The sequence below is a fragment of the Panthera leo genome, chromosome A1, assembly GCF_018350215.1.
Source record: "Panthera leo isolate Ple1 chromosome A1, P.leo_Ple1_pat1.1, whole genome shotgun sequence".
NCBI lineage: Eukaryota > Metazoa > Chordata > Mammalia > Carnivora > Felidae > Panthera > Panthera leo.
The window spans coordinates 142,275,866-142,302,816 of NC_056679.1; the positions used below are offsets into that span (position 1 = coordinate 142,275,866).

At 34.8% G+C, this 26,951-nt stretch overlaps 1 protein-coding gene across 2 annotated transcripts in view; it reads left to right on the forward strand.

The window, feature by feature from the left end:
* SCAMP1 (secretory carrier membrane protein 1) overlaps positions 1 to 26,865 on the forward strand; it is a 136,567-nt gene extending 109,702 nt beyond the window's left edge. For both annotated transcript variants that reach the window (XM_042941903.1, XM_042941912.1), the window contains exons 7-9: positions 4,723 to 4,824; positions 7,967 to 8,084; positions 23,047 to 26,865. In XM_042941903.1, coding sequence (XP_042797837.1) covers positions 4,723 to 4,824; positions 7,967 to 8,084; positions 23,047 to 23,211 — 385 coding nt within the window. In that variant the 3' untranslated portion in view covers positions 23,212 to 26,865. The remainder of the gene's footprint in view (positions 1 to 4,722; positions 4,825 to 7,966; positions 8,085 to 23,046) is intronic.
* Positions 26,866 to 26,951: the final 86 nt, after the last annotated feature.

A 26,951-nucleotide genomic window follows, 5' to 3' on the forward strand; every position in this document is an offset into this window, starting at 1 on the left:
GGGACTTACTTGTTTTTTGTTGGTTAAGTTTTCTAAGTTTTATAGTCAGTAATACCAGCCTTGGTGTTATATATTACTGGTAGAATTACTGTGAAAGTGGAACCATTTGATTTAAATCTAATATAGAAAACATTAGTCATAAACTACTAAAATCTGCTTTTTTGTGTGCTTTGGAGAAATGACTGATTCTAGAACAGGGAAAATACAACATGAGCAGAGATTAAGTGCTTAAGCAAACAGATTCTGAAAGGCTAAAGCTGGAATAATTTTAGCAACAAAATGATAGTGTTTAATTTTAACCCAAAGATTAGAAAAATATCCATGAGTCCATACGGATATAAACAAATGGAGCTGAAAGGACAGATCTTTCTTACAGAATTTGAAATCATAAATGTGGATTCTCCCCTTTCTAAGCAGTAGCACTTAATTGTCCTCTCTTTGAATGGGGAGTAGACTTAGTGACTCACCTTTTTTTCTTTAATTTTTAAAAAAAAATTATTAATTTTTGAGAAACAGAGAGTGAGTGGGGGAGGGGCAGAGAGAGAGAGAGAGAGAGAGAGAGAGAGAGAGAGAGACACACAGAATTGGAAGCAGGCTCCAGACTCTGAGCTGTCAGCACAGAGCCCTTTGCGGGTCTCGGACTCCTGAACTGTGAGGTCAAGACCTGAGCTGAAGTTGGATGCTTAACCGACTGAGCCACCCAGGCGCCCCCAACTTAATGACTCATCTTAAAAGCTGAGTACATGTGTGCTGGGCAGAAAAGAGGACTATATTGAGCATTTTAGACACAGTATAAATAAAAGCATTGACATAGCAAGACATGTTCTTCAGTTTATTTTATGAAGACAGAGATATGCTTGGTTACATTATTTGGACTTCATCCTATAGTCGGTGGTTCAAACATTGGAAGATATAATCATCACCTAGGAAGCTTTCCTGTAAACACAGTTTTACAATATGACATGGAGGTGGATCTTGAAATAAGATACTGAGAAGCAATCTAGGTTAGAGAAAGAGGTCAGATGCCATTAAAAAAACAAAGAGAGACTTGAGAAAGTTCATTGGAAATTCATAGGTTGGTCATGACTTTGAAGTACCTTTGGAGGAATACATTACAAGAGGCCATGTTGCAGTGGATTGAGAAGTGAATAGGAATGGGGTCTGTAAAATGAACAAGTCAGGAGATGATAGATGTTGGAGAGGATGTGGAGAAATGGGAACCCTCTTGCACTGTTGGTGGGAATGAAAACTGGTGCAGCCACTCTGGAAGACAGTGTGGAGGTTCCTCAAAAAATTAAAAATAGATCTACCCTATGACCCAACGATAACACTGCTAGGAATTTACCCAAGGGATAAGGAGTGCTGAGGCACAGGGGCACTTGTACCCCAGTGTTTATAGGAGCACTTTCATCAATAGCCAAAATTATGGAAAGAGCCTAAATGCCCATCAACTGATGAATGGATAAAGAAGTTGTGGTTTATATATACAATGGAATACTACTTGTCAATGAGAAAGAATGAAATATGGGCTTTTGTAGCAACGTGGATGGAACTAGGGAGTATTATGCGAAGTGAAATAAGGTAGAGAAAGACAGATACCATATGTTTTCATTCATATGTGGATCCTGAGAAACTTAACAGAAGACCATGGGGGAGGGGAAGAGGGGAAAAAAATAAAAGTTACAGAGGGGGAAGGAGGCAAACCATAAGAGACTCTTAAATACTGAGAACATACTGAGACTCTTAAAACTGAGGGTTGATGGGGGTTGGGGGAGAGAGGAAAGTGGGTGATGGGCATTGAGGAGGGCACCTGTTGGGATGAGCACTGGGTGTTGTATGGAAACCAGTTTGACAATAAATTTTATATATATAGGAATGGGATGTGTAGAGGAAATCAAGACTTATTGGTGAGAAGGAGGGAGATCAAGGAGGTGGAAGTTAAGCAGGGAAGACAAGGCTAAAGGAAGGCTATTTGAAGATGAAAACTATGTGTTTATACACTGGGAAGATCCTAGTGGAAGAAGTGAAGACACTTAGGAAACAAGATGAGTAACTACTGAAGTAGAATGCTCCAGAGGAATAGAGTGATGGACTAAATATTTTCATGCAAGTGTTGATTTCGACATGAGTGATACTGCCTCCTCATAGATAAGCAGTAAGAAAGGTTGGTGGCATATATAAACTTGGAACGTCATTGTATTGAGCAGGAAGTTGAGGTTTATTTCTGTGGCTTCTGGTTTTGTCTTTGATGAGGGAAACGGAGTTTTATGCTGGTACTGAGTAAGTTGAAATGTTAAGGACCTTGAAATATGTGTTTAGGCATTGGAATGGTCACTGTGATAAAAAGAGAATGAAGTAAATTTGCGACAGTTGAAAATCTTACCAAACAAATCAAATACAGTAATATGTTAAAAAGATAGCGTATCATGATCAAGTGGATAGAGCTTTTCAAGGAATTCATGGTTGGTTTGACATTAAATAATTTACCATACTATAAACTGAAATAGAAAAATTCTAAGATTATCTTAATTGATGTTAAAATACAACGTGAAAAAATTCAACACTCAATCACTCAGGATGAAAACAAGGCATCTATGAAAAATTATAACAGTTAACACCATACTTAATGCTGAAAGACTATATCCTTCTACCTAAGGTGAAGAACAGGATAAAGATGTTCATTCTCAACACTTCCATAAAACATTGTAGTGGAAATCCTGGCCAGTATAAACAGGCAAGAAAAAGAAAGAAAAGGCATCCAGATTAGGAAGGAAGAAGTAAAACTATTTGCAGATCTCTTGTTCATCTATATAGAAAATATAATAGGAGAAGTATACCTTGTAAATAGTTTGGAAGATTTGATGTTACTGTGATTTGAATTCTCTCAAAATGGATCTGTAGATGCAATGCAATTCCAGTAAAAATCCCAGCAGGTTGTTCTTATGGAATTGAACAGGTGATTCTGAAAGGTATAGAGAAATATAAAAGCCTAGAATGACAAAAACAACTTTGAAAAAGGGCAATAAGTTTGGATAGCTAACATCACTTAATTTGAAGACTTAATCGAAAACCACCATAATCATAAGTGTGATACTGACATAAAGGAAGGCAGGTAGAACAGTAGGACAGAACAGTGTCCAGAAATAAACCCACCCATATATAGATTACTGATTTTTCAAAAAGATAAAATGGTAATGTAGTGCTGAAAGGATAGTCTGTTAAATAAATGCTGTGTAAATAAGAAAAAACTTTAATCCATACCTCATACTATATTTTAAAAAATTAATTCAAAAGGGAACATAAGTTTAAATGCAAAACTGAAAGTATAAAACCTTCAGAGGAAAAAAAAAAAACTCTTGTGTTTTTGGCTTTGTCAAAGATTTCTCAGATAAAACAGTAATTTCAAGATCCATAAAAGAACTAACTCATAAATTAGAGTTCATAAAAAGGCAAAACTTCTGCTCTTTAAAAGACACCCTAAAAAGGCAAAACTTCTGCTCTTTAAAAGACATCCTACAAAGAATGAAAAGACAAGCCAGAGACGGAGAAAATCCTGCCAGACATTTATCTGATAAGTGAGTGGTATGTCCAAACTCATAAAACCTAACAATAAGAGGAAAAGACAGTTAAAACCTTGAAAAAAGATGTGAACAGTTCATGACAGAAGGTAGATGTATGGATGGCAAAAAGCAGATGAAAAAGTGCTCAACAACATTAGCTATTAGAAAATGCAAATTCAAACTAAATGAGATAGCATTATATACCTATAAGAATGACTAAAATTTAAAGGGTTGACTATACCAAGTGTTGGTGAGATGTGTGGAAGAACTGGAATACTCATACAGTGCCACCGTGACTATAAAACGGAATAACCTCTCTGGAAAACAGTTTGGCAATTTGTTAAAAAGTTAAAACGTATACCTTTTAGGTGACCTATCTGTTCTGCTTTTAGATAGTTACCCAAGAGAAAAGGAAATTTACGTTAATGTGAAGATTTATACATGAATGTTAATAGCAGCTTTATTTGTCATAGTAAAAAACTAGATTTAACTTAAAAGTCCATCAGTAGTTGAATGAATAAACAAACTGTGGTCTATCTATACAGTGGAATACTACTCAGTGAAGAGTAATGAACTCGATACATGCAACAACACACATGAATCTCAGAATAATTGGGCGGAGTAAAAGAAAGCAGACAAAAAAGTATATTCTGTATGATCCCATTTATGTAAAATTGTAAAATATGAAAACTGTAGTGACAGTAAACAGTGAGTGAAATGAAGACGGAGAGATTATCCAGGTGCACAAGGAGACTTTTGGAAAATACTCATTATTTTGTTGATGTAGATTCATGGGTATATCTTATGTCAAACCTTATCAAAATGTGTATTTAAAGTATTTGCTGTTGTATGTTAATTATAACTCAAACTGTTTAATAATTGAAAAGAAAACAAATTTTTTTTGCCATAATGTTTGTGGTACAGTTGAAAAGTGAAAGGACCAAAAATGAGGTTGGAGTTACAGTGTCATCATTGAGTATTGGAAAAAGGGTTCACGTACATTATTATGATAGCCTTTAGTGGTTGCCAGTGGTATTTTTAAAAATATTTTTATTTCTTAATGTTTAAATGTCTTTGTTCATGTGAATATAAAAGTACTGAGAAAAATGACATTTTCCTCTTTTTTCTCTTCTCCCCTCCCCCCCCCCCTTTTTTTTTAAAGGAGTGACAGTTCATTCAGATTCTTTGTATTCTTCTTCGTCTATATTTGTCAGTTTGCTGTTCATGTACTCCAAGCTGCAGGATTTCATAATTGGGGCAACTGGTAAGCCGTTTACTTTAATTACTCTAGTTTTAATCTGTTTGTGTAGTACCTCTATATAATTTTTGGCTTCCTAAAAATAGTTAACATAGAAAAGCCAGATTATCAAAAGTAAAAATAGTAAAAAATGCAATTTAAAAAATGTCTAAGGCATAACCTTTGGGCAAACCATTCTATATGAAAATTAGGTTGCCATCTTTTTTTTTTTTTTTTTCAACAAACAAACTTTTTTTTTTTAAAGTTGTTTATTTAGAGAGTGAGCAGGGGAGGGGGAGAGAGAGAGAGGGAGGGAGGGAGGGAGGGAGAACTCCAAGTAGGCTCTACACTGTTAGCTTGGAGTCCATTGTGGGGGTCAAACCCACAAACTGTTGGAACATGACCTGAGCCGAAACCAAGAGCTGGATGCTTAACTGACTGAGCCACCCAGGCGCCCCTAGGTTGCCATTTTTAAAAACAGCATATTGTATCTAGTTTAAATGAAATGTATATATAACAGGTACTAAAAGGAAGAGTAAAAAGACTGAGGAGTGGTCAAAGCTGGGCCAAGGATTGTGGAGGGGAGAGGAAAGAACTTGTAGGATTTAAAGGAAAAGAGTACCTGTTATGTGTAAAGCACTATTTTAGGTATATAAACATATATTTCCATACAAACACATGCATGTGAACACTTGTCTTTGAAAAATGGTATCCCTGCAATGCTCACTCTGGGAGACCCTCAGAAACTGAAACTATTTGGACTCAACCTAGGAGATAATAGCAAATTTGTATCTGTGTTCATACACTTTGGAACAATCATTCCTTGAATGAAAAAATGGGTAGAAGAGTACACATCTCTAAAATTATCCCTCCCTCTCTTGTATTTTAATTGAGTTACATACAGTTGAGTTCTTATAAACAACACCATATACAAGACAGTTTTGCTGCACTGTACATAAACTAAAATAAGCATGTAGCTGGAGTGAATTGAGGACTTAAGTTTAGTGTGCTACCACCAAATCAGAATAGAGACTGGCAATCAGACAATTATCGGTAGCTTTGTGGATCTCCTAATGGGCATGTATACAGGTAGAGAATTTTTATAGATACCTTAAATCAGTTCTTAAAAAACGTAGCATTCGTTATCATTTCTAATAGTGTGTTTAGTCTTTGGCATATGAGGGAAAGAAAATGTTCTTAAATGTTTCATTAAAAAATTCACTGTTTATGTTAACAGCACAAGTTTTTTTTTTTATTCTTATGAAATTGAAGTAATTTGTTTAGTTTTTTTCAGCACAGATTCAGAAGAAAGTGTTAAAATTGAGCATAACAGAATGTGTAGTGGCTAAATAGCACAGGAGACTGATAGGAAGGGGCCATACCGGATGACCTGTTTGAAGATCAACCTCATGTGATCCAGCAACTTTTTAAAAAATTAAACTGTTTATTTTGAGATAATTGCAGACTCACACATTTAGAAGAAATAAAACTCTATACCAAATTTTCCCAAGGGTAACATCTTGCAAAGCCATGGTATAATTTCAAAACAAGAATCTGGACAGTCATAAGTAGAGATAACATTTCCATCACCAGAGAATCCCTCATGTTGCCCTTTTGTAGCACATTAATTTCCCTCCTGCCCTCATCCACTTATTAACCCCAGCTATCACTAATGTGTTGTTCGTTTCTGTTATTTTGCCATTTTAAGAATGTTATTTAAATGGGGTCACTTGGGTGGCTCAGTGGTTAGGTGCCTGGCTCTTGATCTCAGCTCAGGTCTTGATCTCGGGGCTGTGAGTTCAAGCCCTGCATTGGGCTCCATGCTAGGCATGAAGCCCACTTAAAAAAAAAAAAGTTGTATAAATGGCGTCATGGGATAAGTAACTTCTGTCTTTTTGTGCTCAGCGTAGTTCTCTGGAGATTCATCTGGGTTATTGTGTGTATCAGTAGCAGTAGTTCTTTCTTTTTTATTCCTCAGTAAAACTCTGGATGTACCGCAGTTTGTTTATCCGTTCACCAGTGAAGGACTAGACTTTTCTCATTTTAGGCTATTATAAATAAAGCCTCTACAAACATTTGTGAACAGGTTTTATGTGAACATCTGTTTTCATTTCTCTGTGATAAATATCCAAGAGTATAATTGTTGGTTCATATGGAAGTTTCATGTTTAGTGATCTTTTTAAGAAACTAACAGACTTTTTCAGGATGACTATACCATTTTACATTGCCACCAACAATGTATGAGTTACTCAGCTTCCACATTCTGGCCAGCATTTAGTGTTGTCACTTTTTAAAATTTTAGCTGTTTTGATAGATGGATAGTGATATCTCACTGAGGTTATAAGGTGTATTTCTCTGGTGACTTATGATGTTGAACATCTTTTCATGTGATCTTCCCCCCTCTTTATAGCCTTTATATAGCCTCTTTATAGCCTCTTGATGAAACATCCTTTCATGTGTTTTGCCCATTTTCTAATTGAATTTTTTTTTTCTAACTGTTGAACTTTGAAAGTTCTTCATATATTCTGCGTGCTAATCATTGGTTAGATATATGGTTTACAAATATTTTTTTCCATAACTAAGCAGAATTTAAAATGAACTTAAAGTAATAATGAACGCCTATACTTAAAAAGTAAAATCTGGTGGTACACACTTTAGGCTCTGGCATTTTCTATTAGGTTTGAATTTAGACTATGCCATTTATTAGCTATATGACTGAGAAAGTTACTGAATATCTCTGATTCAGTTGCTTATGTGTATAATAAGGATTTAAAACAACGTCTATCTATGGAGTGCCTGGGTGGCTCAGTCGGTTAAGTATCCGACTTCAGCTCAGGTCATGATCTTATGTTTTGTGAGTTCGAGCCCTGCGTTGGGCTCTGTGCTGACAACTCAGAGACTGAAGCCTGTTTCAGGTTCTCTGTCTCCGTCTCTGTCTGCTCCTCCTCCACTGATGCTTTGTCTCTCAAAAATAATAAATGTTTAAAAAAAAAAAACTTTTTTTAAACAGCATTTAAGGGGATTTTGTGAGAATTAAAAGAGTTAACATGAAGAATTTAAACATTGTGTGGCTTATAAGTGCTGAATATGTGTTGGTCCTTATTTTTTAAAAACCTGGCATTAACTTATTTGTCTAATCATACTCTTTTTTAAAAAAATTACTTGTTAGTGGTTGGATTTCATCCCTTACTGGTCTCAACCAAAGTATTCCTGTTGGAATTATGATGATCATCATAGCAGCACTTTTCACAGCATCAGCGGTCATCTCACTAGTTATGTTTAAAAAGGTAAGTGACATTTTACATCTGTAAATTTTTATAGTTAATCTTATGTGCAGTTCTCATTTTCCCATTTTGTTTATTATTTTTTTTAATGTTTATTTGATTTTGAGAGAGAGATGAGAAAGAGAGAGAGTGTGAATCAGGGAGGGGGCAGAGAGGGAGACAGAATCCGAAGCAGGCTCCAGGCTCTGAGCTGTCAGCACAAAGCCCCATGAGGGGCTCGAACTCACAAATAGTGAGATTGTGACCTGAGCCAAAGTTGGATGCTTAACGACTGAGGCACCTAGGTGCCCCTCCCATTTTGCTCCTAATTCAGTGTAACCTCAAGCCATTTTGTTCTTCTTGTTACAAGTGTGCTCTCTGAGCATTACAATTAGAAGTTATGGATAGATAATATTGCCTCACGTTTTTAACTTACTCTAAAAAGGGAATATTTTAAAATCCTGTTATTAGGGCTTTTCATGAAGAGTCAGTCTCATTTGAAAATTTGGAATTGGGGTGCCTGGGTGGCTCAGTTGGTTAAGCATCTGACTTCAGCTCAGGTCATGATCTTGTGGTTCATGGGTTGGAGCCCTGTGTCAGGCTCTGTGCTTACAGCTCAGAGCCTGGAGTCTGCTTGGGATTCTGTGTCTCCCTCTCTCTCTGCCCCTCTCCTGCTTGTGCTCTGTCTCTCTTAATCTCTCAAAATTGAATAAATGTTAAAAATTTTTTTTAATTTGGAATTAAAAAAATACATATTCTGATTTCTTTTTTTGAATATAAAGCATATTTGCCTAATTGATAAATAGAAGTAAAAAAGTGTGGAACATGCATTTTGTTTGTATTTGAAATTGAAAGACATGAAATTATGAGTATAAAGCTGATGATGGGTTTGGGCTGGGTTATAACATGAATTTTATTTTAGTGATTGCCCAATTATCTTAGCTATACTTCTTTCTGTAAAATTCCCATGGCTATTTTCATAGCCCCCAAAAAATTATTACATAGAGAAATCAAAGTTATGATTTGTGTATATAAGGTTTTATTGTGTCTTACATATTTTTGATATCCTATGTGTGTCCAAACATGTAGATTGTACATCATATAGAGACCCTGGGAATAACACTTATGTTTTAAGATGATAAAGAACTTTTGGGGGAGTCTCATTTTAAAGAAGATAATTCCTTAGAACTGTTTTTTCTTAATTTTTACTGTCTGGTAACTTAAGAAAATGTACAAGGAAAATAGAAATAACTAACTTAAGAAATAACTAATTTAAGAACACTTTTGCACTCTTGGGGCGCCTGAGCGTCCAACTTCAGCTCAGGTCATGATCTTGCATTTGTGGGTTGGAGCCCCACATCGGGTTCTGTGCCGACAGCTCAGAGCCCATAGCCTGCTTTGGATTCTCTGACTCCCTTTGTCTCTACCTCTCCCCTACTTGCACTCTGTCTCTCTCTCTCTCTTTCTCAAAAATAAAATTTAAAAAGTTAAAAAAAAAAAAAAACACTTTGCACTCTTGAAGTATTTTGCACATTTGCCTTTTATCCTTTTCAAAACCCTGAAGACTAGGCTGTGTTCTTTCTGTCCATATTTTGCTACTCATTTTCTCTCTTAAAAGCTGTTACTTGTTTTCTGAACTGGTCACACATACTATTGAATATTGAAACTCAGCTTTCCAAAGTTAATAAATTACGTATCCTTTTTGCAGTTATCTTTTTCCTTGAACTCTGCAGCTTTCTACGCTGCAGGTGGCCCCTCTTCCTCATTCTGTGTAATTGTGTTCTGATTCTTCTGCCTTTGACCTATTCTTTCTCCTTCATTCCTTTTTCCAGCTCCTAAGTACATGTGTACTTAAATGCAGTCAGCTCTCTGCTCTTTGTGTTCTATAATCTTTGTCCTTGTAAATTTCAATCTCCAATTTTGGGGGTCCTTTCTCTTCTCTATTCTGGGTGGCCTAGAATCTTGGAGTTGGAAGACATAATGCTTTGCATAAAAATTTAGTTGCTTCCTCAGGTGACTGTTTAGAACTCCCATTGATTGGTATCATCATGTCACAGTAATGTTTCTTCTCAGAACTAGCTCTTCTTCCAGAAGCTCTGATTCATAATCAAGAAAAATTTATTAAGACCACATATTATATGATTTCATTTACCATGAAGTGTCCAAAATAGGCAAATCTATAGAGATAGAAAGTAGATTTGTGGTTGCCTGAGGTTGGGGGTAGGGTGGAGAGGGATTGCTGATGGTTATGAAAGTTCTTTTTGGGGTGATGAAAATTTCTAAAATTAGATTGATAGATGATCTATTCACAACACTATAAATACTAAAAACCATTAAGTTCTATCCTTTAAAAGGGTAAATTGTATATTATGCAAATTTTATCTCAGTAAAGCTGTTTTTAAAAAATGAATATTTATTAAGTACCTACTGTAAATTAGGTGGTACTAAGTATTTTCTCCTATGATTCCATTAAAATTTATGTCAACACTTTGACTGCTTTTGTCAGTGCTTTCATTACTTTTTTAGTCACTATCCTAGATAACTTTCTAAGTATCTTTTCCACCCTTTTCTTCCTTTTCATTCCCAGTCTGAGCTAGCCCAGAAATGTTTTGCAGGTCACCACACCCTCACTTCCCCCATCTTCCTTCAGTTACTATATGAATCTAAAAAAACCCACCCAAACAACTCTGAAGATTTTTAAAGTGGACTTGGATTGGGGAATGGGATTTTGATGGTTGTGGGAACTAGGGCTAGTAGTGACCTTATACTGCTCCTGGATCCACACTTGCTTCTCTAGTGGAAGACCCATGTCTTAAGGATTGTGTCATCCTTAATTTTCTTGGGAACTTACTGTAGGTGTTACTCACTATGGCATCTGGGTACAAGCCACTCTATATATCTTATAATGCACATACTCTGGGTACCCAGCTTGTTAGAGTTCCTCCAGGGTGAATGTGGCTTCTAGCCTTGGAATTAGAGGAGCAAGAGCTTTGGAACCATACAATTCAGGTTGAAATTCTGGTGCCTTGACTTCAAGGTGTGTGAGCTGAGGCAGGCTTCTCTAACCACTCAGTCTCAGTGTCATCACCTGTACTCTAAGCTCCTCAGGGGCAGAGACCTAGTCTGTGTGCTTTCAGGTTTTTTTGATCACATCTGGAACAGTGACTGGCAGTGATATATGGTGGGCACTCAGAGTATTTGTTGAATGAAGGAAGGAATGGGAATAATAACTACTTCCATAGGGTTGGAGTGAGGATTAAGTGAAACAGTGAGCATAAGCTGCCCAGCACAGGGCTTCTTCAGCTAAAATTAACGACTTTTTCTGGTCTTCTTGACCCCTTTATCAGTTTATATGCAGGGTGGTCTGGTTTAGTGTCTACTTTTGTTTAGTAGGTGCCTGTATCAGTCTAAAAGGATTTGGCTTATGTGGTTGTGGGAGCTTGCTGAATTAGTCCGAAATCCATAGAGTGGGCAGGCAGGAAGGGTTGGAAAATCTGAAGCAGAAGATGAAGCTCCAGTGCCAGGTGAGATTTCCTCAGAGAAACCTCAGTTCTTTTCTTAAGGCCTTTCAACTGATTTGATCAGGCCTACCAGGTCAAATACTATTCTCCTTTTCTTAAAGACAACTGATTAATAATCACATGCCCAAAATACCTTCACAGCAACATCTAGATTAGGGTTTTATTAATAACTGAAGACTATAGCCTAGCCACAGAAACCTGACCATCACAACATCTCTTTGGAAATCACAACATCTCTTTGGACATTTCCTTTATTATTGCGGATGCTTTATAAAACTAGAAATGTAGTAAGTTTAAAATACAGTAAATACAGTAATGGATTTTGGGGTATGTTGCAGGTTCTATTCATTTTTTAAACAACCATTTATGATCATGTGTTATGTGCCAAGTGCTGCACTGTGTATGAGCTCAAGGAGCTCACATTTTGGTGTGAAGGATAAACAAGTGAGTGGGTACCACAATTCGGTGATTTAGTGGCTGTTTTTGGGGCAAGTATAGGGATCACAGAGGAGAGATACCTAATTAAGTTTTGGAGATATTTTAAAGTAGTGGGGTCTTGTAAAGTGTTTGCTTGACTGAGATATTATGATTAGCAAGAGTTACCTAAGTAAAAGAATAGGGAGAAGGAAGAGCGTAAATAGGTACCAGGTAACAGGGATACCATTTTCATATCTAGTTGCAGGAAATAACATGACATAGGGAATTAAAAGTAGCTCAGAATGGATGGAAAATCAACTTGGTGCATGAGTTGGACAGGGAGAAATGTGCGGTGTTGTTGGTGGAGGACAGGAAAAGATGAGACTACATACATAAGTTTAGTTAGATTTTGCAGGGTCTTGTAAAGTAGGAAAACTTGTTAGGTTTGGATCTTTCCCACAGAGTGGTGGTGAGCCATAGAAGTGGTTTAAAGAGGAAAGTAAAAGAATTGATGAATTGATCAATTTGAGCTTTAGAAAGATTTGTAATTTGTGTGGTGGGGATATGGTACTTGGAGAAATGAAGACAGGGAGGCAGGATAGGAAGCAGGTTAGTAATGGTGGCCAGAACTAAGGAAGCGGCAGTGTGAAGTAACTGTACTCAAGGGAATATGCACGTAGTGATTGATTGGACCTGGCCCCAGAAGCAGAGGATGAGGGAAGGCTCAAGAATGACACCCAGGTTTTTAGATGGTGGGTCATTCAGAAAGAGAGTACAGGAAGAAGAATAGATATATGGGCATTGGGGTGCCTGGCTGTCTCAGTTCATAGAGCATGTGACTCTTAATCTCAAGGTTGTGAGTTCAAGCCCCGCATTGGGTATGGGGCCTACTTAAATAAAAACACATTATGTGAAAAAGATATATGGGCATCAAGTTGTTTTCAGCTTTAAATCCAGAGAATTTAAAATGATGCTGGGGTATCAAAATATAAATACATGGTAGGCTTTTGGATCTGTAAGTTGGAAGCAAAGCAAAGAGCTTTAGGCGGGATTTCTAGACTTGGGAAGTATTGACTTCTTGATGTAAATGAATCCTAGAAAATGGGTATGGAGTAAGATGAGTGTAGAACACTACCAACACTTAGAAATCTGCTGAAGAAAGAATGTGGAGGGAATTTTAACAATGGTTGCAGTGGGATGTGTGGTACAGATGATTAATATGGTTGGAGTGGGAGGAAGTGTTTATTCTACAGCTGCTGTTAAACTGACTCCTGTGTACAGCTCTCGTAAGTGTTTGACCTACAGCTTTCTCCCCAGGAACACAGTTCTTTAAGATCCAGTGCATTAAAGGAAAAGTTGTAGAGTTGTGCTGATTGTATGCCAGGCATTGAAAAGAAATGGTTCCTTCCCAAATAAGTGTATTAGTATGGGAAATGTGTAGCATATAGGTTGACTTTTTTTTGTTTGTTTGTTACTCATGGGTAAAGAAGTTACCAGTTTACACTTTTTATATGTGTCCACTGTCAGTCGATGCAATATAAGTTCCTAAACTTCTCTGAATCTCATATTCTTGTGAAATAGGAATTAAGATGAGATGATTTTCTGAATGGTTTTATGAAGTACAATAAATGGGGATAATAAAAGCTAAACTGTAATTTGAGCTCAGATTTCATACTTGTAGTAACAAGGATTTCTCTTACTTTGGGTAGAAATTGAGATCCAATAAAAACACTTGATTTGGGGGCACCTGGGTAGCTTACGCGGTTAAACATCCAACTCTTTCAGCTCAGGTCATGATCTCATTGTGGGTTCAAGCCCCGCATAGGGCCTGTGCTTACAGTGTAGAGCCTGCTTGAGATCCTCTCTCTCTTCTCTTTCTCTGCCTCTCACCCCCTCATGCTTTCTCACTTTCTCTCTCTAAATAAAAAACAAAACAAACAAAACGCTTAGTTTTAAATTTTCTCTTCCACACTTGCACAAAACTGGCTGTTTCCTTTGTGTGTATGTAGCCATAGTTGCTAACCACTAGGGGTCAGGCTCCTCATAAACAGTTAATGCCCTCCAAAAGTTATTGATGCACACCATTTGACTCTAGAATTGTTGCATTTTATTATGCTATTCTGTGTTTCCAGCCCCAGCTAAACGTGCTCTGTGGTATATATTTATTTCAGTTGAATACAGTTTTGAGAATTTGGTTGGCATTCTGAAGTCTTGCATAATTGGAGTAGGTAATAATTGCTGTATCAAGTGCCCACTATGAGTGCTATGGTATCTTTGTTTCCTTGTAGTGTCATTTTATAATTGAAATTTAAAAAAATTGAAATGCAAGAATATCTGTCATTTCAAAGATAAGGGAATAGTTCAGTTCTTAACTTTCAGAGATTTCTTTAATTTTCTCTTAGGTTGTTTCTAAAAGGTATTTTTTTAAGGTCTTTTGTCTGTAGTAAATAAATGGAATTGAGTAATAGTTTTGGACTAAGGGGGAGGTGTTTTCAGTGGGTCAAATAATAATAAATGAATGAGTCACAGGACACTGTATATCAGGGGAATCCAAAATTTTTCTTCTTTTAATTGGTATAAGAACTAGAATGGCTTAGTATGGAAGAGATAAATAGATGATACATAATTTGTACTCCTTTTGGGACCTAGTTATAAATGACTATTTTTCCCATAAAATTTAAGAAACTGTTCATAGACATTTGTGTTCACATTAATAAACTAATTACTAACAGTGATTTTTAAAGCATTTCAAAAGCAATTTAGAATAAATTTCGCTTAAAAAAAAAAGTTTCCCTAAATACTTGAATTGTTTTTAAAAATGCCAGTATATCTATTCTGAAAAAACTTCTCTGTGAGAGTATATAATTCAGGTACATGATCCAAAGTGGAGATGATGATGGTGATGATAATAATAATAATAATAATAATAATAATAATAATAATAATTATTGGTGTTTTATAGTAAATGCTCTATGAACATACCCAGTTATATTTAATAATGGTCTTAGGTTAAAAATGATGATTTCATTTTCTTTGAAAACATTGCTATTGTTCACCCCTCCTTTTTTTTTTTTGCTTCCTTTTTAATTTTTTTTGTTTTATTTGGATCTAGGACAGAATGCTGATAATTTAATGTACTTTTTTTTTTTTTAATAGTCACATTTAGGTATACTTCTTTTGCCTTCTTTCTGCCTCTTTCTCTGAATCATCCAAGACTATAATTTTTCCTCATTAAAAATCCATTTCAGATGATTGACATGGCCTTTTTTCTCTTTCTCTTTCTCTTTCTCTTTCTCTTTCTCCTCCTCCTTCTCTTTTTCTCTTTCTCCTCCTCCTCCTCCTCCTCCTCTTTTTCTTTTTCTTTTTCTTTTTCTTTTTCTTTTTCTTTTTCTTTTTCTTTTCGAGAGGAGAGTGAACATGTGCATGTGCAAGCAGGGAGAGGGAGAGAGAGAATCTTAAGCAGACTCCACACTCTGCGCAGAGCCCGAGGTGGCGCTCAATCTCATGACCGTGAGATCATGACCAGGTGAAATCAATCAAGAGTCAGATGCTTAACCAACTAGGCCACCCAGGTGCCCCAAGAATAATAATATTTGTTAAACAATATGTTGGGGACAATGACATTTTTTCTGCTCTAAATACTTTTTATTTTTTTTTATTAACTGAATTATAGCAGTAGACAGTACTATATTGGTTTTAGATGTACAACATTGTGATTTGACATTTATAAATTATATCATGAAATACTTCCCATAAGTATAGTTACCATCTGTCACCATTCAAGGCTACACAATATTATTGACTGTATTCCCTATACTGTACTTTATATCCCTGTGACTTATTTATTTTGTACCTGGAAGTTTGTACCTCTTAATCCCCTTCCCCTATTTTGCCCATCCCTCCACTTCTGTATCCCCACCCCCAGCAGCCATCAGTTTGTGCTCTGTATTTATGAGTCTCTTTCAGGTTTTTTGTTGTTGTTGTTTGCTCATTTGTTTTTTAGAGTTTGCATATAAGTGACATCATGTGGTATTTGTCTTCCTCTGACTTATTTCACTTAGCATAATACCTCCTAGGTCCGTCCACGTTATTGCAAATGGCAAGATGTCATTCTTTTTTTTTTTTTTTTTTTGGCTGAGTAATAGTGCATTGTGTATGTGTATGTATGTGTATCTTCTTCTTTATCCATTCATCTTTCAGCAGACACTCAAATTTCTTCTTTATGTTGCCTAACATAAATAATGCTGCAAGAAACATAAGCGTGTGTATTTCTTTTCAAATTAGCGTTTTTGTTTTCCTTGGAAAAACCCAGAAATGGAGTGACTATATCATATGGTACTTCTATTTTTACTTTCTTGAGAAACTTCCATACTGTTTTCCCATAGTTGCTACACCAATTTACATACACACAAACAGTGCAGGAAGGTTCCCCCTTCCTCACATTTTTGCCAACACTTGTTATTTCTTGTCTTTTTGATGATAGCTATTTTGACTGGTTTGAGGTGATACCTCATTGTGGTTTTGATTTCCATTTCCCTGATGATTAGTGATATTGAGAGCATCTTCTCACGTGGATATTGGCCATCTTTGTGTTGTCTTTGGGAAAGGGTCTATTTAGGTTCTTCTGCCCATTTTTTAATTGGATTGTTTCTTTGGTGTTGAGTTGTATTGATTCTTTATGTATTTTGGATCTTAATCCCTTATCATAGATAATTTGCAGATATGTTCTCCCATTCAGTAGGTTTCCTTTTCATTTTATTGGTGGTTTCCTTCACTGTGTGGAACAAGCTTTTTAGTTGGATGTAGTCCTAATTGTTTATTTTTGCTTTTGTTGCGCTTGATTAAGGGGACATATCCAAAAAAATATTGCCAAGGTTAATGTCCAAGAGTTTATTTCCTGTGTTTTCTTTCACAAGTTTATGCCTTCAGGTCTTAGGTTATGTGTTTAATCCATTTTGAATTTATTTTTGTATGTGGTGTAAGAAAGTGGTCCACTTTTATTTTTTTTTGCATGTAGCCGTTCAGTTTTCCCAACACTATCCAAGAGACTGGTCTTTTCCCCCGTGTAAATTCTTGCCTCCTTTGTCACAGATTAATTAACCATGTAAACATGGGATTATTTTGGGGCTTTGTGTGGTGTTCCATTATTCGGTGTTTCTTTTTGTGCTAGTACCATACTGTTTTGATTACTATAGTTTTGTAGTATAGTTTGAAATGCGGAATTGTGATGCTTGTGATAGCTCTGTTTTTCAAGATTGCTTTGGTATTTGGGGTCTTTCGTAGTTCTGTACAGACTTTAGGATTATCTTAATTCTGCAAAAAATACTATTGGTATTGAATCTTTAGATTGCTTTGGATAGGTTGAACATTTTAACAATATTCTTTGAATCCATGAACATGGTATATCTTTCCATTTGTATCAACTTATTTCATCATTGTCTTAAAGTTTTCATTAGATGGGTCTTTCACCTCTTTGGTTAAACTTATTTCTAGGTATTTCTTTTTTCTTTTTTGATGTCACTATAAATAAGATTGTATTCTTAATTTCTCTTTCTGCTGGTTTATTATTAGTGTAGAGAAATGCAACACATTTCCATAATTAATTGCAATTCATTTAATCTAACAGTTTTTGGTGGCGTCTTTAGGGTTTTCTGTATATATTATGTTATCTGCAAATAGTGACAGAGTTATTTCCTCCTTAATAATGTGGATACCTTTTATTTCTTTTTCTTGCCTGATTTTTGTGGCTAGGACTTCGAGTACTATGTTGAATAAAAAAAGCAAGAGTGGACATCCTTGTCTTGTACCTTAGAGGAAAAGCTTTCAGCTTTTCACCCCTAAGTATGATGTTAGCTGTGTGTTTGTCATATATGGCCTTTGTTATGTTGAGGTATGTTCCCTCTATATCCTATTTCTTGAGAGTTTTTGTCATGGATGGATGTTGAATTTTGTAAAGTGGTTTCTCTGCATCTATTGAGATGATCATGTGATTTTTATCTTCATTTTGCTAATCTGGTATATTGTGTTGATTGATTTGCAGTTATTGAACCATCTCTCACCTCTGGAATAAATTTCACCTGGTCATGGTGAATGATCCTTTAATATATTATTGAATTTGGTTTGCTAAATTTTTTTTTAGGATTTTTGCATCTGTGTTCATTAGGATTATTGACCTGTAATTTTCTATTTTTGTAGTCCCTTTGGTTTTGATGTCAGACTAATCCTGGCCTCATAGAATGAATTTGGAAACATTTCTTCTCTTCAATTTTTTGGGTTAGTTTGAGAAGAATAGGCATTAGCTCTTCTTTAAATGTTTGGTAGAATTCCCTTGTGAAGCCATCTAGTCCTCAGCTTTTGTTTATTGGGAGTTTTTTGTTTTTTTTTTTTTTTTTAATTACTGATTCAGTTTCATTGCTAGTAATCAGTCTGATGAGATTTTCTATTTCTTCCTGATTTTGTCTCGGATGACTGTATGTTTTTAGGAATTTATCCATTTTCATTTAGATAGTTCAATTTTTTGGCATATAATTTTTCATAGTAGTCTCTTGTAATCCTTTGTATTTCTTTGGTTGTAATTTGTCCTCTTTTATTTCTGATTTTATTTATTTGAGCCCTCTTTTTTGCTTGATAGGTCTGGTAAAGATTTTATCATTTGTATTTATCTTTGCAAAGAACCAGTTCTGAGTTTCCTTAATTTGTTTTTGTCTATTTCCAATCTGATCTGTATTATTTCCTTTATTATTTCTACTAACTTTGGGCTTTATTTTTTAGTGCCTTTAGGTGTAAGATTAGATTGAGACTTTTCTTGTTTCCTTGAGGTGGGCTTTTCTTAGATCTTCTTTTGCTTTGTCTCAAAGATGTTGAACTGTTGGTTTCCATTTTCATTTGTGTGAATGTATTTTTTTAATTTTCTCTCATTTCTTTGTTGACCCATTGGTTGGTTGGTAGCATGTTGTTTAGCCTTGATGTATTTGTGTGGTGTTTTTTTTTCCAGTTTTTTTTTTTTTTTTGTAATTGATTTACAGTTTAATACCATTGTGGATCAGAAAAGATACTTGATAGAATTTCAGTCTTCTTAAATTTATTGAAGCTTGTTTTATGGCCGAATATATGATCTGTCCTGGAGAATATTCTGTGTGTACTCAAAAAGAACGTGTGGTCTGCTGTTTTTGGATGCAGTGTTCTGTGTATATATCTGTTAAGTATATCTAGCCTGATATGTCCTTCAAAGCTACTGCTTCCTTGATTGATTTTCTGCCTGAGTGATCTATTGATGTAAGTGGTATGTTAAAGTTCCCTAGTATGTTCACTTGTAAAATGGCCTGTGAAGGTAACTGCAAACTAAGCAATTTTCTTTGTAACATAGGTACATTGTGTTAGATTAGTAGTGTACCTCTTTGGTAACTTTTTTTTTTTTAAATAGGATAATTGTGAGCCATTTGTTTAAATGGCTAAAAAATAAAAGAAAAAATAAACAAGTAATTATTCAGTGGCTTTTACTGCAAGTTATTATGTCTTTTTTTTTTTTTAAGTAAGCTTTACACCCACTATGTCACTTGAACTCATGACCTCAAGGTCAAAAGTTGCATGCTCTACTGACTAAGCCAGCCACGTACCCCAGCAAGTCACTATATCTTATAGGTGATACAATAATGAGTAGAAATTAGCTCTTCCCCTCAAGGAACCAAAAGCACATGGGGTATAAGACATGTAGATAACTCCTACAAAAGAAAAGGCACACTAGACATCCCTAAAAGATGTACTGTAGGTGCTCACAACAGGGAGAGTCACAGTTAGATCAAGCAGAAAGAGGACAGTGGTATTTGAGATAGGCTGCAGAGGATGAACAGGATTTCAATAGTGTGAAACTAGAGTATTAATTCAAGAGGTGACAGAAGGGGTATCTGACCCAGATCTATGGGCAGTTCACAGATGGTTTATAGGAAATGTTTAATTGAAAACATTAGGCTAAGAGATCCCTAAGTTTTTTTTTAAAAAAAAACTCACAACAAGAATAAAAATTTCAAAAATTTGTTTTTTCCCAGGTTTTAAAAAAAGTTAGTGATTTTTATGTAACAGGCAACTTATATTAATAAAAAAATTTCTTGAAATCATATTCTCTAAGCTTTAATGGAAATATATATTTGGATTATTTTGTTTAAAGTACCATGAGCCTTTAATTTCCATAGTATACAATTTTTTGTGTCATATACCACCACAGTATACACTAACATATGTTTGAAGATACATTAAGAAAGCAAGATACCCTTCTGGAGTTGCATCTCGGCTGTGACTCTTCTCCAGATACTTAAAAATTAATTTTAATTTTTACTAGAGTAACACATTTACATAATTCTCATTTTATCCTTAGGAAAAATGTGAGAGATAGATAGGACAGCAAATATTCTTGTTTCATGGGAAGTAAACTTGAGGTTTTGAGTGGTGACCAGCCTGGTAGAAAGCAGTGGAATCAGTAGATAGCAAATCTACTGTTCTTTCTGTGTTACTCCTAGAACTAAATATTTAGGTTGATGTTCTCATAACTAGAAGAGATAGAAAGTATTTAAGTTGTTTAGTTTTTTTAAATTGTAATATTTTACCTTAAAGTTTTGTCCCTGATGTCGTAAGGAATGTGAGCTATCAATAGATAACACTATGAAACACAGCAGGAAATTGATGAGTTTTTTGAGATGGTAATCCTTATAATTAGCCTGTCATGTTGCTGGAGCACTGGTAAAAAGAATCCCCGTTTTCACATGGTTTTATAATGGATTTCATACAGTATTTGAGCATTATGCATGGAGTACGCATGTGTAGTCTCTTCCCTCTAGGTGGCTCTCTGAGTCTATATAGATTTGGACTACTGAGAAGTGTATGTTGTTCGTACCTTTATTTTGCCTTCGTGCTCTGTGGGGCTGTGCATGACATTTTTAAGTAATTAAATATGAAGTCCATGAATACGTAACATCAGGCACTCAATTTAAAACAAATTTGGAAAAGGAAATAACAAAGCAAGTTAGAACAAACATTTGTTGATTATATGCTCATAAACTTGGGGGGAAGGGAGAAGACACAAGTGAATCTGTAATTATATTGTATGATGACAGAGTCTAGTAAGTAGACAAGGTTTATTAGATTTCTATCATAAACTTCATTTTCTTGGTCCTAATTATATGTATTCATTGCTTTGAGATAATTTTCTTGAACATAGGAGTAGTAATTTATCTGTATCTTTAATGTTCCATAGAGAAATTGGTTTTAAAAAGGGAATAAAAATAATTACTTATGATTCTGAAAATTCCCAACATGAAGAAATGGTTTTGAACATGTTGGCCAAAATTATAACAGTAAATGATCATGTAATAGAATGACGTTTCACAGACTGTGCGAATGTGAAGATTAATTTTCAGATCCCTTGATGTTTATAAGGATCAACAATTTTGTTTGGAACCATTTTTGTGTGTCATAATAGTAAATTTGAGTAATGCATAAAGATTATCCCTTGGAGAGAAAGAAATGAATACAAAAGAGGTAAAATACGGTGTTCAGTTAACCAACACATGAAAAAGTCATTTTCTCATCATTCTCTCAAAATATTAAAGGAATTAAATTATGATAGTGCTATAGTACGAGAAGAAAACAATTTTAGGGTTTGCCTAAAGTGTACTTGTCAGCGCTCTCATTTTCTTCCTGACCCTTTTACACCTTGTTCCACTGTAATATGACATTTGCTTTCATCACTGTGTCAGAAGAATTCAGGGCTGCGTGGGTATTTTTATCTCCTACCCGGAGCAGCTCTTCATTCCTTAACATGGCTTTCTTCCCTTGGCATCTGTGAAAAAGTCCCTGGCTTTTCCCATTCCTCTCTTTAATTGTTCCTTATTGTCGTGGGTACCTCTTAAATATTGGTATCTTAACAGACTTTGATATTTGACTCTTTCTTTTTTTCTCCATGGACCATTTCATTTATGTCAGAGTTGCAGTTACCATTTATGTGCCATTGCTTTTCAAGTCCATGTCCCTAGCCTATTCCTCTTTTGAACTCCAAATCAAATCTTCACCTGCCTGCTGCCTGCTGTGGTAGGTATGAATGTTTAGAACTTAGCGTCTCCTTTCCCCTCTAAACCAACCTATCTTACCTCTTCTCTGTCTTCTTGAAAGTTTCCCAGTATCCAAGTTTGACTTGAAAGTCTTTGACTCATTCAAAGAAAGTTCCCTTTCTTTCTCTTCCTCCCTCCCCCCAAGTTTGTAGACATGTAATAAATAAATATTCTAATTTGCTTTATTTCCTTCCCCAAATGTATATAAATTGGCTGATGTTATGTATTGTTGCACTTTGTAGTTTATGCATCTCGTAACATATGCTAATAGAGTGTTTTTGAACCTTGCTCTTGAAAAGAAGTCCCAAAGATTTAAGTGATAAATCAATATGAGCAGACACTTTCCAGAAGTTTTTCCTTTCCCAAAATTTCTCAGAAGTAAATCCTTTAGGACTTGACCATACACAAAAAGTAAAATGGTACACAGAGTGAAAGAGGACAGCAAAAGTATCTTTAAGGACCTATGTATTCCTTGGTATATTAAATGATGAAATGATAACCATTTGATTATAATAGGGCTAGTGGTGTATATGTAGCCAACATGAAAATTGATAAGGCATTACTCTAAATTGTCTAAGGTGGTAAGTTAATGTATTAATGTCTGAATGTCTCTTGTTATGTTTAAACCTTTCTCTGTAATATCTTAAAAAGTAGGTATAGCAGGAAAAATAGCTTTTTGCAGTTGGTTAAGAAGTTTTAAAAATTATTTTTGGTTTGCATAAGCATAACTATCTCTTCTGCATTGGGGGTAAAGTGGCAGACAATGTTAGGAAAATATTTAAATACAGAATTGTATGTCCGTGTGGTGGCTGATATTCTTGACCTTAGGAATCATGGCTAGAATCTAGTCCTTTTATGTCTGGGTAATGTCAAGATTAATTGAAGAGTTGCTGAAAATGAGTGTGTAGATTACCACTTAACTTGTCCCACTTTTTTGTGCCTCCGTAGGTACATGGACTATACCGCACAACAGGTGCTAGTTTTGAGAAGGCCCAACAAGAATTTGCAACAGGTGTGATGTCCAACAAAACTGTCCAGACTGCAGCTGCAAATGCAGCTTCAAGTGCAGCAACTAGTGCGGCTCAGAACGCTTTCAAGGGTAACCAGATGTAGAGAACCCTCCAACAGTACACTGGTACCTTCTGACTGTACTTTTTCTCCAGTTACTGTACTCTATAAATATTTTTATGTTCAAAACACAGTACACACAGCATGTATATTTCCTGTTCACTTGTGCATGGGCTAAAACCAGAAAAACTTCCTTGTCTTATTTGCCTATTAGTTTCTTAATATTTTGGTGCCCCTTGCAGAAAAAAATATCACATGCTAAATATTCTCCATATTTTTTGGGGGATGAATGTTCAGCAAATTATTTCAGTGGTGACACACTGAAATTAATATGGTACTTATGATTAAAAATGCATTTAGTACTAGCTGCAGTCATTCTTTCAAAAATCTTAGACTTAAGGATTACATATTGGAACATTAAAGCGATGCTTCATTCCATTTTCCCCATTTATACTGAAAGAAATAGGCCATCAGGGACTTAGGGATTTTAAAATTGGCTTTTTAGCAGTTTTAGTCACCAGTGAAGAGCCTGTGTGCATTTCGTAGTAGATGATGTAAATTTTATCCTTTTCTTTTTGTTTTATTTTTATAGAGTAGTTGATATTTTCATACCAATCTCTGATCTTGCATGGGCACCACATTTCTTAAAAGAATTAGTATTTTGGCTTTTGCACTGCTTATGGTTGTAGGATTGCAGAGTTGCTGGTAGAATCAAAGAAGAGATTTTCTACAATAGTTTCTGTTAAATAAAAATTTATTGGGATGCAATATGAGAACGTAATATGCAGTGCATCATCCAAAAAAGGGTAGATAATCAGTGGAATAGAATGTAGTGATGATAATACTGTTTTTTGTTTTTGTTTTTTAATTTTCAGTATCCGTATCATAGTAGAATATTACGGTATGGAAACTTTGGTATATTCTTGTGGTTACTCATTTTAATTGAACTGAGATTGTGTTTGGCAGCTCTTTTTTGGGGAGTGTGTGTGTATAATTTTTAACAGAGGTATTAAAGTCTAGACTAACTCCTTGTCCAAAAAGAACATACAGTATTTCAGGGATTTTTCTTTTAGCCTCTCATCTGTAGTGGGATTAAAAAGAAAAAGATGCTGTTGTTTCACATATACTTGAATTCCTAATGCACCTCAGTCTTTGAACTTTTGAAACAGACTGAATACATTAAAATTTTTCAGCAATAGAAAAAAATGAAACCTATAACTTGCACCAAGCAAGAAAATACAAATACAGTTAAATGCATTAATTGTGACTATGACCATGTTGAAATTGTTACTATGCAGCTTAGGAGTTCATTCGTAGAGTATACTTGATTTGAAACTTTGAATCATTTTTAATATTGATTTAATGACTCAAAGACCTTTGAAAGTCATTATACTGTGTTTTGGAAGTCATTAGCTAATTTAAGATTACAGAATAATCAGTAATGATTTATTCAACTTGATTTTAAGTAAGGATAGTCTATTGGGTTAAATTATTTGAGACTGCAGATCTTCTTTAAAAATAAGAATCAGATGGGTATAAATAGTTAAATCACTTGCATTCTTTTCCCCAAATCTGGAGGTAAATGAATTTCATACTGAGGGTGGGATGATGAGTTCTCACTATTTATAAGGGAAGCTTTGCGTGATAATAGATAACATGGATCCATCTAGATGGTGTTTACATTTGATTTATTTGGGATTTATTGAAATAATATACTTGGAAGATATTTCTTTTCTTATGATTAAAATAGGATTCAGAAAATGAATTTAAAGCTGTTTTTATGAATATTTCTGATTAGTAATAATCTCCCTACTTTGTCAAACAAATAAGCCAGTTCAAGTTCTTTAGATTCTATAATCTTACTGAAAATCTCTTTTATCACAGTGTGCTGTACTGAGTGTGTATTTTACAAACATTCAAAACATTAACCACAAAATACAAGAGGAGCTCTTATATTTATCATTAATTTATATCTCAAGTCCATTTCTTTTTTCTTTTAACTACAAATGAATATAGAGACTTGAAAAATACTGACATACTTTCCTTTAAGAATAGGAATTATCTCTATTTTGTAGAACTCCCCAAAGGTAGCATTGTTAAATAGCAAATAATTAAAACCAACAGTACCTTTTTTGTGTGTGGATGGGGAGAATGTTTTAAGATCCAGTTACTTGGGTTAATACAAGCTTATGAGAGAAAATTGTTTTTTAAAAACCTAAATGTGGATTAAAATGATGGCAATACTAACAGTTTGATAAGGTATAGGGATTTTAAATTCTTAGATTCTCTATTCTCCTAACAATAGTTGGTAAATGGTCACATTTTCCAGCAAAAGATTGGCATTTGTTAATGTATTATATTTAATACTAACGTGACCCACCCAGTATCACAGTCATGAAATGGTCTTCATGTTGTAAGCATCCATGTCATTTTTCAGTTTGCAATATTAAGTTGTGGCTGTTTTACTTCAAACTAAAATTTGAACACTGGAAAATCCTTGCTCAGTGATTTGTAATTTGGGACTTGGATTATTTATCTAGGGATGTTTGTATATTTTGTCAGTGAGTAATATTGCGCTGCCATCATGATGAGTGTCATGGTTCTATATAAATGCCCTTCATCTGTCCCTCTAATGTTGCATGTTTTCAGTGGTTTGGAAGTTTTGTATATTTATTGTATTAACACAGAGTGTCATAAAATAAAATGCTGTTTACTGGATGTTAGTTTGTCTAATTTTAAACATTATATTAGCATTTCAGAGGTAGAGATTATGCTGTCAGTTTAATGTATATAGGTAATTCACATTTGATTTTTAAAGAATCTCTGTAATTCTAACATGTGCTGAAAAAATAAATAACATAAAAGACTTGGTTAAAAACTCTCAGCAACACAAAATGACCATTTTTCTGTTGCATTAGAACTTTTAGGTGGTGGAACATGAACTTCACTCATATTTTGATCACTCTAAGGTCAAAATACACATACTGTCTAGAAGTTAGTAAGATTCAAAATGGAAACCCTATTTTGTGGCTCAGGTTTTTCCTTGTAGGTTAAAATGGATGCCTCTGTACTAGTATTGTATTGATTAGATTGAACTTGTGTTCTGTTTCCTAACCTAGCTACCTTTGTTTATGTGCCGATGAAAGTACCTATTTGTGTATTGTTGGATTTTTCACTTGGTTATCTAAGGAGGATGTAAAAATCTAAAATGTTCATGGTGAATCTTATTCTGAGAAATACATGTTAAAATAGGAACAGCATTTTCAATTTTCTGGGTGTTACCTAAAAAGTGAGTTTGGATTTTCATTGGATGTACTGTCTTCTATAAATCTTGTTGAGATAATATATAGTTCATGTTTTAGAGGGGATTTATGTTAAATTGAGTTTATTTTCTGTAATTTATTTGTACTAGCATAATGTTTTCACAGTTACTGCTATATCTTTTTCTGAAAATGCTGACATAATAGCATTTAATTTTATATCTTTATTGGTGAAAATCTATGTTTAGACTGTTTATATATAGAGTTTGTTATAGTTTTGCATATATTTTCCCCTGTTAGAATTACCATGGCTGTCAGACACCATTGCACACTGTATTTCCTTCCATTTTTCCCTTAAGGAATATGTTTAGAGGGATTTTTTGATTCCATGTAATTAAGGCCTTTTCAAGTTAAATAAAAATGGTTAATGTAAAAATAATTGATGGTTAAAAATAAAAAATGCCTTACTTTGATAGATTTTCAAGTACCACAGTATAAATTTATATAGAGTAGAATGTTTTAAAA